Source organism: Mesoplodon mirus, assembly GCF_964341445.2.
Source record: "Mesoplodon mirus genome assembly, chromosome: 4".
Lineage (NCBI taxonomy): Eukaryota > Metazoa > Chordata > Mammalia > Artiodactyla > Ziphiidae > Mesoplodon > Mesoplodon mirus.
The window spans coordinates 65,929,747-65,944,673 of record NC_138979.1 but is presented as its reverse complement, the minus strand read 5'-3'; the positions used below and the strand labels follow the sequence as shown (position 1 = coordinate 65,944,673).

The following is a 14,927-nucleotide window of genomic DNA, read 5'->3' as shown; positions in this document are numbered from 1 at the left end:
AAAGGTTAAACAATGAATTCCAGGATTTTCAACCATGTTCACTGTAGAAACAGAAGCTACCTCTGTAATATTTCTATGATGATATATCATTCTGGTTTTTCTCAAAATAATTTTATTTAATATAAACTAATACAGTACATAGTTTGTATCTACTAAAAGGCCAGACTTTCTAGTGAATTTTTAGAGCCAGATTATGCTATGTGTCTGTTTAATATACTATTACAAATACAAGGTTATCTAAAATTAGAAAACACACCTTGGGCCTCCCTGGTGGCGCAGTGGTTGAGAGTCCGCCTGCCGATGCAGGGGATACGGGTTCGTGCCCCGGTCTGGGAGGATCCCATATGCCGCGGAGCGGCTGGGCCCGTGAGCCATGGCCGCTGGGCCTGCGCATCCGGAGCCTGTGCTCCGCAACGGAAGAGGCCACAACAGTGAGAGGCCCGCATACCGCAAAAAAAAAAAAAAAAAAAAAAAAAAGAAAACACACCTTACAATGACATCCTAATCCCGCCCAGGATTGTTTATGGTTAGCCATCAATCTCACTTTTCCCTGATCACAGTGAATTAGAAGAGTGATAAGTATCTCAACAGAAAAGGAGCAATGTCCAATTAAAGACATTAAACAGAAAACCAAAGAATGTGAAAATCTCACTAATGCCACCTACAGTACCAATGGAGAACACAGATAAGAGAGATTTTTTAATAAATTGTGTGTACGTGTACTTATCCTTTAATTTCGTATCGAGACAACTTTCTACCAAATCTTGCACAGAATATAAAAGTGAATAATGAGGTAATGCAAACAACAACAAGGGTACTCTTGAAAAATCAAAACAAAGAAAAACCTGACACACTCACAGAAGCAGAGAGTAGAACAGTGGTTGCAAGTGATAGGGGAAATAGGGAGATGTTGGTCAAAGGGTACAGACTTTCAGTTATAAGATGAATAAGTTCTGCAGATCTAGCGTATAGCATGGAGACTACAGTTATTATTAAAGTACTGTATACTGAGGCAAATTATCGAGTCAGATGTAGCAAAAATTGGAGAATCTGACTTCAGATGGATTACAAAGCCTCAAAGCAAACCTTACCTTACATTCCACCACACTCTGATCTGATTCACAAGTTACATAGATTTCATCTACTGCCCGGCGAAGATTGTCAAAAAGAAATGCCCAGTATCGAGCTCTTAGATCAATTTTCCGAGGGTGCCTTGTTTTAGTGGGACTTTTATCAAAATGTTTATCTCCAGTTGTAGATGACGTTATTTTACAGTCTACTGTAGTGTTCTGATGAAATAAAACAAAACATGAAAAAATATTTTTAAAAGCCTCTAGAAACTGGATTTTTGTATAAATCAAATTTTTCAACATAAATACTTAAAAACATGACATTCTTCTTTTTAGCTTATATCACACTGAATTCATCAAAACAAAACTTCTCAACTTAAATAAAAGCAGCAGGTTTGTAAGGTCAATTACATGTTTCATTGAAGATTAGGATGATTTTAATGGTGAACAGACTCAGTCAAAAAGGAGCACTAAAGTGGCTCCTGATTTACTTAAATATGTGTATGGCACATTTACATACAGTAACAAATAACAGATACTAATTTCAACATTTTGAAATTACCTGTGTATATTCTTTTCATTTAGAAATGACATCTCCTATACTTATATTCAGTTACTTAGTTTTATTTTAAACCTTTTTCCACTAAAAGTAAAAATATATAAATACAAAACAATTTACTAGAAAAGAACATTGATGAATAAAACCAAGCATCAGCTACAGAGCAGACTCAGCAAATAAAGTACCTATAGTATTCATATGACCCAATCTTTCCTCAGTTGCACAGGCGGACTTTGAAAATACAGGATTATATTCTATACTTTTATAGACTGTACCAAAGAATCATTCCCCCACAAACAGGAGTGTGCAGTTTACATAAAGACCTGAACTTCTCACTAGAAGTACAAAGGAGTTGCTTATCTCTCTGTGGCTACTTAAACTGATAAATAAATAAATACTAACCTTGTACTACAGTTACAACAACAAACAATCTCAAGTTTCTTTGGGTTGTTTTGTATGTGTGTATGTCATTCCTGTTAGCTTGTTTGTTTTTCCTTTTCATAGAAGAGCCCCAGAGTGAAGAATATCCAAAATAGAAGCTAATACTCTCCTGTTTTGTTTTAGGCTTCGGCCTTCAATGTAACAGTGATTCCTATACTTCAAAAATCTTTTATAGCCAACGTCGGTTTATACAGAATCTTCACTATCAAAAGTCAAGCAAACAAAACATATATACGCACAAAGACATGCACACTTAAGAGGCTGAGGTGGAGCTGCTCGTCCTCCTTCCACAGTCCCCCATCCAGACTAAGGCTGTCAGACTCAGCAAATAAAAATTAGTAAATATTTTATCTGACAGCCTTAGTCCAGGTCCAAATTCTCAACACACAAGCAATAAAATTTAAAGTAATCATCAACAACCCACAAAACCTTTGCTTCAACGGCTCTCCAAGCACTTTCCAACCCTAATAGTAAATGATAAATCATGATGGCAAATATCCCCTCACACAAATTTTAAAGTATGTATTATTAGCTCTACTTTACAGCTTAGAAAATTGAGATTTAGAGGCTGATTTGTCCAAGATCACATAGCCACAGGAGACCATCTTCCAGTTAGAGCTCTGCAATTACACCACTGACTTCCCATTATACTGCACCCCAAGGCCCTGTGCTAACAACCCTTTACCGAATATTCCAGACCACCTCACTTCTCTTCCTATATACCACCCAAAGTTAAAATTAACTTGAATTTTCCTGAATTATACTTCCTTCACAAACTTCTTAGAGTGATCAGCAAAACACTAGCAGCTTCCTGTGAATTCAGATCCTAATCTTATAAAATTCTCAAAAATAATTTAACTCATCTTCACCCATTTATGCATTTACCCTATCATGCACCCATATGTATACAATTCAAATACTTTAACCAACCTTTCTTAAAATGTAGAACAGGCAAAACTGCTATTAGGTTAAGATGTTTCTATTCTCCGTGATTGCTCTATGTGAGGCTCTTACTAAGAAAGACTCCAGAAAGGCAGAAACTACAGCTAGGTAATTCCATCTGAAGGGCAATGGACTATACAAATTTGACATTTAAGCTTGACAAAAATAGTAATACTTTATATTTGCACATTTATTTACATTTTATGAAGGGCTTTTGAAAACATATCATTTAATCATCACAACAAACTATAAAGACAGGACAAATATTGAAGTATTATTCCTATTTTGTAGATGACAAAATTAGTAAGATTCAATTTCTTGACCAAGTCAAAAGGCTGAGTGACAGAACTGGGACCAGAACCGAGTCTTCCAACTTCTGCTCCAATGTTCATAAAGCATTTCACATAGCACCTAGCACACAGTAGTACCCATATAATGTTAGGTATGATTATAGTGGGAAAGATAAAGAGGTGAAGAAATATGCTCACAGAAAAATGTGAATAAACTAATGGTAAAATTGCCAAACTTGTGAAGAAAGGTAGAAGAAGCATATCAAATTGTAGAGGCTGATAAGTTTGTAGAGTTTCAAAATACAGTGCTCTTACCTACCACTGATAAAAGTAACAGCAGTGATAATAATAATTGCAGTGGCATCTAATATTCATGTCATACTTGCTATGTGCCAGACACTGTGCTAAGTGCTTTCCATACAGTTATACTTCATTTAATCTTTGAAGCAATTTTATATCACAGTTACTATTACTAGTTCCATTTTATAGAGGAGAAAACTGAGGTTTAGCTAAATTAAATGATAAAGCCAAAGTCTCACACTAAGTAAGAGACAAAGCCAAGATTCAAAATCAGGTAACTATCCCATTGTTACTGTGCCTTACTGTGCCTGTTTCCAAGACATTCAACAGAAGACAAAGCAATCTAAACTTTTGGAAAAAGCTAGACACAACTGAATCTCATGTTTTAAATAAAATTCAATGTAACAAATGTTATACTATTTTAATCAATCACTTTTGAGAGAAAAAGAGGAAAAAAGAAAGAAAGGAGAGGGAAAGGGGAAGGAGGAAATTGAGATTTCTGACTCACCTCTCTTAGAACTCTCATCAACTCCCCTGAGAATCTGAAGAAATCTATGGACCTAAACCTCTGACAACAACTTGTCTTTTTATTGTCTCCATATTTAGTCTTTTCCAGAATGTCCGAAGGTTGGAATCATACAGTATGCAGCCTTTTCAGATTGGCTTCTTTTACTTAATAATATGCAATTAATTTCCTCCATGTCATTTCATGGCCTGATAGCTCATTTCCTTTTAGAGCTGAATGTACCACAGTTTATTTATCCATTCACCTACTGAAGGATATATTGGTTGCTTCCAGGTTTGGCGATTATGAAAAAGGCTGCTATAAACATCCATGTGCATGTTTTTGTTTAGACATAAGTTTTCAACTCATCTACATATATACCAAGGGCATGACTGCTGATCACAAGGTAAGAGTATGTTTACTTTTATTAAGAAACTGCCAAACTGTCTTCCAAAGTGGCTGAATTTCCACTCTGAATTCCCACCAACATTGAATGAGAGTTTCTGTGGCTCTTCATCCTCACCAGCATTTGGAGTTATCAGTGTTCCCAATTTTGGTCATTCTAATAGGTGTGCGGTGGTAGCTCATTGTTTTAATTTGCATTTCCCTGATGACATATGATGTGGCACACCTTTTCATATGCTTATCTGCCATCTGTACATCCTCTTTGGTGAGGTGTCTGTTAAGGTCTTTGGCTCATTTTTCAATCAGGTTCTTTCTTACTGTTGAGTTTTTTATAAGAGTCCTTTGTGTATTTTGGATAACAGTCTTTTATCAGATATCTTTTTCCAAATATTTTCTCCCAAGTCTGTGACTTGTCTTCTCATTCTCTTGACATTGTCTTTTGCAGAACAGAAGTTTCTAATTTTAAAGAAATCCAGCTTATCATTGATTTCTTTCAGAGATCATGCCTTTGATACTGTACCTTAGAAGTCATCACCATATTCAAGGTCATTTAGGTTTTTGCCTATGTTATTGTCTAGGAGTTTTATACTTCTGCATTTATGGTCAACAGTCCATTGTGAGTTAATTTTTGTGAAGAATGTGAGGTCTGTGTCCAGATTCTTTTTTTTTTTTTTTTGTCATATGGATGTTCCAGCACCATTTGTTGAAAAGACTACCTTTGCTCCATTGTATTGCCTTTGCTCCTTTGTCAAAGATCAGTCGACTAATTACATGGGTACATTTCTGGGCTTTCTATTCTGTCCCATATATCTATTTGTCTTTTCTTTTGCCAATATCACACTGCCTTGATTACTGTAGCTTTATAGTAAGTCTTGAAGTTGGTTAGTGTCAGTCCTCCAACTTTGCTCTTCTCCTTCAATATTTTGTTGCCTATTCTGGGTCTTTTGCCTCTCCATATAAACTTTAGAATAAGTTTACTGATATCTACAAAATAATTTGCTGGGATTTGTTGAATATATTCTTCAACCTGGGAAGAAATGACATCTTGACCATATTGAGTCTTCCTATTTGTCAACATGGAATGTCTCTCCATTTATTTAGCTCTTTGAGTTCACTCATCAGTTTTATAGCTTTCCTCATATAGATCTTATACATATTGTTAGGTTTATACCTACCTATTTAATTTTGGGGAGTGCTGATATAAATGGTATTGTGGGGTTTTTTTAAAGATTTATTTTATTATTTATTTATTTTATTTATTTACTTTTGGCTCTGTCGGGTTTTCGTTGAGGCATGCGGGATCTTTCATTGCGGCATGCAGGCTCTTCATTGTGGTGTGCGGGCTTCTCTCCAGTTGTGGCATGTGGATTTTCTCTCTCTAGTTGTGGTGCGTGGGCTCCAGGGCATGTTGGCCCTGTAGTTTGCAGCATGTGAGCTCTCTTGTTGAGGTGCACAAGCTCACTAGTTGTGGCACACAGGCTTAGTTAGTTGCCCTGCAGCATGTGGGATCTTAGTTCCCTGACCAGGGATCAAACCCTGCATTGTAAGGCAGCTTCTTTACCACTGGACCACCAGAGAAGTCCCAATGGTATTGTATTTTTAATTTCAAATACCACTTTTTCATTGCTGGTACACAGGAAAGCAACTGACTTTTTTATGTGATTCTTGTATCTTGCAACCTTCTGTTATCAATTATTAGTTATAGGAGTTTTTTTGGTTGATTCTTTCAAATTTCTTACATAGATGATCATGTCATCTACGAACAAAGACAGTTTTATTTCTTCCTTCCCAATCTGTATACCTTTTATTTCCTTTTCTTGTCTTATTGCATTAGCTAGAACTTCCATTACAATGTTGAAAAACAATGGTGAAAGGGGACATCCTTACCTCATAACTGATCTTAATGGGAAAGCTTCTAGTTTCTCCCATTAAGTATCATGTTAACTGTAGGGTTTTGTATTTTTTTTTAATTAAGTTGAAGAAGTTCCCCTCTATTCCTAGTTTACTAAAAGATTTTTATCATCTTTTCTAGGTGTAGAATTTTGTCAAAGTTTTTTTCTGCATCATTGATATAAAACTAGGTTTTTTCTTTTTTATCCTGTTGTTGTGATGAATTCCACTGATTTATTTTAAATTATGAACCAATCTTGCACCTCTGGGATAAATCCCACTTGCTCCTGGTGTATCATTCTTTTTATTGTGGGATATGATTTGCTAATATTTTGTTGAGGATTTTTATATATATGTTTGTAAGAGTCACTGGTCTGCAGTTTTCTTGTAATGTCTTTGTCTGGTTTTGGTGTTAGAATAATGCTGGCCTCATAAAATGAGTTAGGAAGTATTCCCTCTGCTTCTACCCTCTAAAATGGATTGTAAAGAACTGGTATAATTTCTTCCTTAAATGCTTGGTAGAATTCAACAGTGAATCCACCTGGGCCTGGTACTTTCTGTTCTGAAAGGTTATTAATTATTGATTTAATCTCTTTAATACATTTAGGCCTACTCGGAGTGTCTATTTCATCTTGAGTGAGTTTTAACAGATTATGTCTTTCAAGCTATCAGTCCATTTCGGCCTGGTTATCAAATCTGTGGCAAAGAGTTGTTCATGGTATTCTTTTATTGTCCTTTTAATGCCCATGGGATCTGTACTGAAATGAATAAGTAGGGACATGCAATAGGACTTTGGGACAGTACTATCCATATGAGGTTAGCGGTCATAAGTGTCAAAAGAGCCTTTCAACATAACTGATACTTTTCTCCTGCCACTTTCAAATGCATGGGGCGCAGAGCAGAATAGGCAGAAAAGTGGCTGTAACGAGGACAAGTCTGTCAAGTGTGTACTACCAAGGGGCAGGGTAGCCAGACAGTTGGGAGTGGGCAAGAAGGTCATTATGACAGACAAACCATAGAATCTCAGGTGGATATCCAGGAAAGTGTGGTCATATGGAGGATGAGGGATAATGAAAGGGTGATAGGATCAGTAAATTACAGATTGCATGGGGTTGAAGAATTGTTAGAGTCACATGATCACAGAGAATAAGGCAGGAGGAGAGGTGACAGGTAGAAGATGGGATGGCTGAGATTGAGATCCTGGAGGGAGAGTACTTGTTAGCGAGAACAAGGCAAGAGTCTGACCATCGGAATGAGTAGAAGACAAAACTATCGGAGGAAAGAAATGCAAGAAATTGAGAGGACAGCAGTAATGGTGTAGAGCATGCAGTGAGCCTGAAAATTGTATCTTCAAGGAATAAGGAGAAGTGACCTGGAAATCTGTAAGTGCTGCAACAAGAAGAGGGAGCAGGTGGTATAGTCTGATGGCATGTCCTTCAAATCTGAGGAGTTTTAGGAGATGGGAGGGAGAACTGCCTGAAATGCCAGTGAGGAGCAAGCAGGAAACCTAACCCACCTCTAGGATCACAGGTAGGAGTGCTGTGGAGGAAGAAAACAACTACTACTTAAAACGACTGTGGAGGAAGCAGTATCCCCACATGTGAGTTGGGATTTACCTAAAACAAGAAGGTAAAGGGAATGTGCAGGGAAGAGAGGAACAAAGAAAATTTTGCTGATGGTAAACCTACTTCTAGAGGGGCAAAGTTGTAGGATTTCACAAGTAATCCAGAGGCATTTCCCTGATTACTACTGAAACTGAGAATCTTTTCACAGGTTTACAGGCTATTCAGGTTTCCCCCATTTTTTATTGGGTTATTTGTCCTTTTTCTGATGAATTTTAGCTCTTTATGAAGTCTTTGAGGAATGGTATCTTCTCCCAGTCAATCTCACCTTTAACTTTGTTTAAGTGAGATTTTTAGTTTATAAATTTAATTTTGATATAACATATCCGTCAGTTATGCTTTTTGTCTTGTCTAGGAAAGCCTATTCTAATTCAAGGTCAAAAAAATATCCTTCCAGATAATCTTAATTTTTTTGTTTTCTCATTTGGTCTTTAGCCCATCAATAATTTTTTTTATATTACATGAAAATATCCTTATATTTTATTTGTAATTTAACTGCATTACAGTCAGAGAACATGTTGTGTCTGACTTCTATATTCTTGTCTGACTTCTATTTACTGAGACTTCTTTATAACCTAGGATGTGATCAATTTTTGCATATGCTTTGTGTATACTATTTGAGTGCCAATAAATATACACATATACATACATACATATATATACATATATGTATATGTATTTATATGAGATCAATCATAATTGTATCTTAATTCTATATTCTTGCTATTTATTCCTGCTTGATCAGTTTCTGAGTAAGGGATATGAATATTTACCACTATGATCATGAATACACTTTTCTCCTTGTAATTCTGTTAGTTTGGGCTTTAAATATTTCAAGCCTATGCTGTTAGGTACCTAAAAGTTTTGTACTTTTATACTTTTTGGATGATTATACTTTTCACCATTATATAATTTCTATCTTTCTGTAATCAATGCTTTTCATGTTGAAGTCCATCTGGTTTGATATGAATATTGCTATTCTAGCTTTAGAGCATATCTAGAATATCAAGTATTTTGCCTGGATTTTTTTCTCTTTCTTTGTTTCAAACTTTCCTTGAAGTTTTAAATATGTCTCTTATAAGCAGTATACAGCTCAATCTAAAATGAGAGGTTTAATTCAATCATCTGACTTTCAAGAACTGAATTTAATCAGTTTACATGTATTGATATTATGTTTGCTGAAATATTTATACTTAGTATCTACCATTATCTTTCATGTTTTTCACTTACTATGATTTTTCTTCTTTTCTTTATCTTTCCTTCTGTTTAGTTGAAAAGCTTTGGTTTATTCACTTTCTCTTTTCCTCTGTTTATTTGGAAATTGTGCCCGATTGTTTTACTCCTTTAGTAGCTAGCCTTAAACAAAGACTTCTTCCTAAATAAGGATTTTATCACATTAGCTCCCCTCCAAACTCCCTACAGTCTTCTGTGTTAACACTGTTTAAGATTATAGCTCCACCTTTCTAAATTTAATTGTGTGTTTTTGAAAACCATCAATAGTTAATGAGATTTACTAAAATATTTTACAGCTATCTCTTTATCAAGCTCCCTCCTCCAGGTTACCTTTTCTTCTTGCTGAAGTATGTCTTTAATAGTCCCTTCAATAAGCATCTGTAGGTGGCAAACGCTTAGCCTTTGTACATCTAAAAATGGCTTTATTTCACTCTTGAACTTGAATGATCATTTGAATGGGCACAGACTTCTGGGTTAAAAGTTATTTCGCCTTATAACTTTGTAGATATTGGTCCACTGTTCTTTTGTTCATTACAAGATTATTGTTATTCCTCTGTGCTTTTGTTTACTTCCTGGTATTTTAAGAGTTTTATCCTTAACATTTTGCAGGTTCTCTAGAATGTATCTAGGTATAAATATATTTTTATTTATCCTGCTCAGCTGTACAGTTATGCTCTGAATCTCTTGAGAACTCAAAGTAAGGAAAATTTTAAACATTATTTTTCCAAATATTGCATGCCCACTATTTATTCTCTACTTCAAAAGTCCTAGAATGCATATGTTAGAGTTTCTCAATCAAATTCTCTTTCCAATTTTCCATCTCTTTAGTTCTCTGAGCTATGTTCTGAATCCTCTTAAGTAGTTAGTGTCTTCCAACTCACAAATTCTCTCTTTAACTAATCTCTCTGTCCAATATATCATTTATTCTTACTAATTGCAGGTAAGAATAAAAAATTAAAATTTCACAGACAACATTTTCATTTCTAAGATGTTCACTTTTATCTATAAATGTTCAAAATTCATATCCATCTTTTATTTCAGAATTTTCCTTTTTGCGTTATCTTTCCTTTGAGGAATTTAAGCTGTCTATTTGAAAGTCCTCTTTAGAAAAATGACCATTTTTCATTACCTGAGGAGTAAATTCTCTCATTTGTGGAATGTGTTGTTTATATCTTACGAAATTATTTTCCTCATATGCCTTGATATTTTGTTTTGCAAACTTATTTTGCATTTAAGTTTCTTTTACTTTAGCTTTTCACTTTGCTCACCCTAACTACATGTGTACTAGTTTTATGGTTACCATCATCTGGCCCACCATGGTCCCCTTCCAGAGGTCTTTTATTGGGGACTTAAAGCTCTCACTCTTCAAGAATATAGCAGACCCAGTCATGAAGCAGAGGGCTACTCTCTTTTATTGCTTCAGATGTCAATTATCACAGGCCACAACCCCAGGCAGATTGTAGTGTTCTTTGTCTCCTAGTGCAGAACACTGCACAAGCCTAAAGTTTTATGCCATGAGCCTGGATCTGTTTTCCCACCACAATCAGGGTGTTTCAGCCTTCCTTATATAGGACTTGTCCAGTAAGTGTGTCCCCAGCTCCACTTATCTGTGAATATATGTGTTTGTTTTATTTCTGATCCACAGAGATTTTTATTTAATTTTGAAAATCCTTTGTCTCTTTAGTTTTAAAAAAATATTTTATCATTGATGCCTCTTGTATGTGCGGACTAGGGAATATTTTATGAACTCACAATGCCACCTTGATTAGAAGTCCATGTTTTCCTTATGTGTAGTTTTGGGTTTACATAATACATATTGGTATATTTAATAACATCAAACTAAAATAATATATATGAAAAGTTCAGAGAAAATAACTACAGATTACAGAGCTAACTATAAATATGGCAAAACACTTTTAAAAATAAGGTAGGCTTGTGTTCTCTAAAATTTTAGTAGAACAATCTGAAAAATTTTAGATTCAATACACCTTTATTATCCTACATCCAAAAGACATCATTGTACCTAGAAAGTAAATCATAGAAGAATCACAAATATGGAATGTGCAGCAGAGGAGTTAAGAGCATAAACTGTAGAAATTGATGGCATGGGTTCAAATCTTGGCTGTGTCACTTAGTCATCAGTTACATAACCTCTCTCTACCTCAGTTTTCTCATTTGTAAATGAAGAATAATGCCTACATCAAAGGGCTGTTATAAGAAACAAATTAATATCTGTAAAGTAGTTAGTACAAGTTAGGCACATAATACTACATACACATTTGTTAAATAAAGGACATTACATTAAATTTTTATATGAAGATAAAATATGCAATATTCAAATCCTGAAAAATTAGATTTTATAATTGAAATTAAACACAAAAAAGTAAACAGTTGTATATGCTGTACCTGTTTTGTCGTTTTATGAGTGGCTTGAATTGTCCTCTTTGATTTTCCACCAGTTTGACATTTAGATTTTCCTTCAAGGCAAAAATAGATAAATATATAGATCAACAAATAGATAATATAAAACTGAACTATGCAAATTATCCAGGCATACTAACAAATAATCTCCTTCCAGAGACCACAGAACAATCTATACATGGCCATCATGAACTACAGATGTCATAAAAAACAAATTTCCAGGGCTTCCCTGGTGGCGCAGTGGTTGAGAGTCCGCCTGCCAATGCAGGGGACACAGGTTCGTGCCCCGGTCCAGGAAGGTCCCACATGACACGGAGCGGCTGGGCCCATGAGCCATGGCCGCTGAGCCTGCGCGTCCGGAGCCTGTGCTCCGCAACGGGAGAGACCACAACAGTAAGAGGCCCGTGTACAGCAAAAAAAAAAATTTCCAAGGTCCCAGAGACTGCTTTTATTGAATGGCTTTCTCAGAATAGGAAGAAATCAACTTCTTAAAGAAGTCAGATAGTCTGATAATTTAAAAACAAAGTCAGATTAGTGATACTCTTCAACTTATATATAGCTCCTTTGAAAATAGTTCTTTGAATTAAAATTTTATTTTGACAGTAAAATTAAGAATACATTTTTTACCATATAAAAATTCAGTATTTTGTTTTAATTTATCTGATTTATGAAATATATAGTTTCACTTTGAAAAGGGACATTTTCAGTTCTTTGTATTTCTGCAGCAGATACAGCTTTCTCACTTGCTCTTTTTTATAAGAAAGACACTAACTACTGTTTTATAATCACTCTATTCTTGATAGCTATTCCAAAACAGGAGTAAAATTCTGTAATGTACAACAGACTCATTTTCCTTTTTGCAAAATACTTTTGGGCCAAGACCCCTGAAGCAGTACAAATGAAGTGAACCATAACACCTACTATCAATTTATCTGCACATCAGAGGGCCTCCCTCACTGTTCTACCAGGGGTGGAGGCAGAGAACTCTCCACCCCCTACATAGCCTTTTATTCATCCTTTCGTCATAGAGAACAATGTATCAGAGGCTTTTTAGAATATCCAGGAGAATAATCAGCTTAGAACAAGTACCAGAGGAGACAGGAATAAAACAAGGAACAGAAGAAAACTTTTAAAAATTGAATTATCATCCTCAGAAACACCTGAGTATAGATTACAGCAATAAAACAAGAACGAGTTGACATTTTTTAAAAAGCAAAATATTTTTCTGTAAGTGGCAACGTTTTAACAATATAATCTTAAAAATTATGAAGTTAACATTCTTCCTTTGTCATCATTATTATAGATATTCAGAACGTTCTAATTCTTTGTGCTCTAATTTCCATTACTTTGCAATAAGCATAAATGAAGCTTTAAAATAGTACTGGCCAATTTTTTATGTACTTATGTGCAATATCAGGATATATACAGATATAGGATTCATTATTATATTTTCTTTCCTTTTATGTTTTTTGAGTAGAAGCAATTTTAATAATAACACCTTCAGATTACTTTGTGTTCTGAATAACCCATGAAAAATGAGAAAATTTCATAAAACAGTATTTATAACATAGAGCAACCATGAGATATTTCTAGGTTTCTTGCCACTTTTGTATTAAATAATGTTGATATATATTTTCTATAAAACAAATGAAGTAATAGTAAGCTCCATATGACAATTTTAGCTAGTAAGGAGCTAAATTTAAAAAGAAAAATTTAATTTCCACCTCTATTTAACAGCTTTTGTGATCCAAAAGAACTGCTCTCTAAAAATACCTAATAAGACTGACAATGAGTGAGGTAGATGGACCTAGAGTCTGCCATACAGAGTGAAGTAAGCCAGAAAGAGAAAAACAAATACCATATGCTAACACATATATATAGAATCTAAAAAAAAAGAAAAATGGTTCTGAAGAACCCAGGGGCAGGACAGGAATAAAGATGCAGACGGAGATGTAAAGAATGGACTTGAGGATAGAAAAAATCTGAATCTCCTATAACTTTAAAAAAAAACTAATCTGCCAGTCATAATAACCACCCAAGTTCATTCCTATGTGAAACAGTGAAACTAACAATATCATTTGTGTATTAGGTAAGATAAAAAAATCAATTAAAAATTACTTATTATTGGGCTTCCCTGGTGGCGCAGTGGTTGGGAGTCCGCCTGCCGATGCAGGGGACACGGGTTCGTGCCCCGTTCCGGGAGGATCCCACATGCCGCGGAGCGGCCGGGCCTGTGAGCCATGGCCGCTGAGCCTGCGCATCCGGAGCCTGTGCCCCACAACGGGAGAGGCCACAACAGTGAGAGGCCTGCGTACCGCAAAATAAAACAAAAAACAAAACAAAACAAAACCAAAAATTACTTATTATTTAATACATACTAATTTGCCCAAGACTTCTAATTATAAAGTCTTCAGTCTGTCTACTGTTCAAGACTAAATATATTCTTCTAATTTATAACAAAAATGAAACTTTTTTTTAATACATACCATCATCATCTTTGCTTTCTAGTGGAACGCTCCAAGCTATTAGGTTTCTTGCTGTACGACCCTCCTCTGCAACTATTCTCCTTACTTTGTCATGACTATTGGAGCGCTGGAATGAAGCCTATGCACAGAAAAGAGAACATGTATTAGTTTATTAAATTAGTCAACATAAAAAATATATCTGGCAGACAAATTCATCATTTCTATTATTTTCTCAGAAAGGAAACACTTAAAACTAATTTGGGATCAGAAAGGTGCTTAGACAGAAATAAGAGTTAAGTCCCAGATCTTTTTTACTCCTAAAAAGACTGAATTTTACAACTTTAAAAATAAATAAATCATTTCAAGAATGAATTCAACCTAAGGTTTGAAAAACTGTCCTAAGGAGCACAAACACTGCTGTGTACCCATTTCAGCACCACTCCCCCGTATGTATCACAGGTTAAAGTAAGAGGGTACATATTCCCTCTGAAAGCTCTCAGCAACAAAAAATGTTTTCAAGACTCCTATTTTTTTCCCTACAGATAAAGTTAATTTTCACTCAGCTGTATATTTCCACTGTATAACTTTATTTCCAAGTTATTGGGATCTAAATAATAATTCCTGTAAACTAACATATTTAAGTTGCAAAATTTTAAACTCTGCCCTACTGCACACAATGCGTGTATGTAAGTGGTGTGTGCGTGTGTGTATTCTTGCTTCCTCTAGTCCCATACAGCTGAAAGCAACACTAGCCTACAGGTTCAGCCCCAACAAAACCCTGGGC

General features: G+C 35.2%; 1 protein-coding gene across 9 annotated transcripts in view; it reads right to left on the bottom strand.

Annotated features, from left to right (window-relative positions):
• Positions 1 to 14,927, bottom strand: part of SCAPER (S-phase cyclin A associated protein in the ER) — a 496,989-nt gene that overhangs the window by 416,824 nt on the left and 65,238 nt on the right. For all 9 annotated transcript variants that reach the window (XM_082617344.1, XM_082617352.1, XM_082617349.1 and 6 more), the window contains exons 3-5: positions 14,165 to 14,282; positions 11,664 to 11,734; positions 1,092 to 1,289 (exon numbers count right to left, since the gene is read on the bottom strand). In XM_082617344.1, the coding sequence (XP_082473470.1) occupies positions 1,092 to 1,289; positions 11,664 to 11,734; positions 14,165 to 14,282 (387 nt within the window). The remainder of the gene's footprint in view (positions 1 to 1,091; positions 1,290 to 11,663; positions 11,735 to 14,164; positions 14,283 to 14,927) is intronic.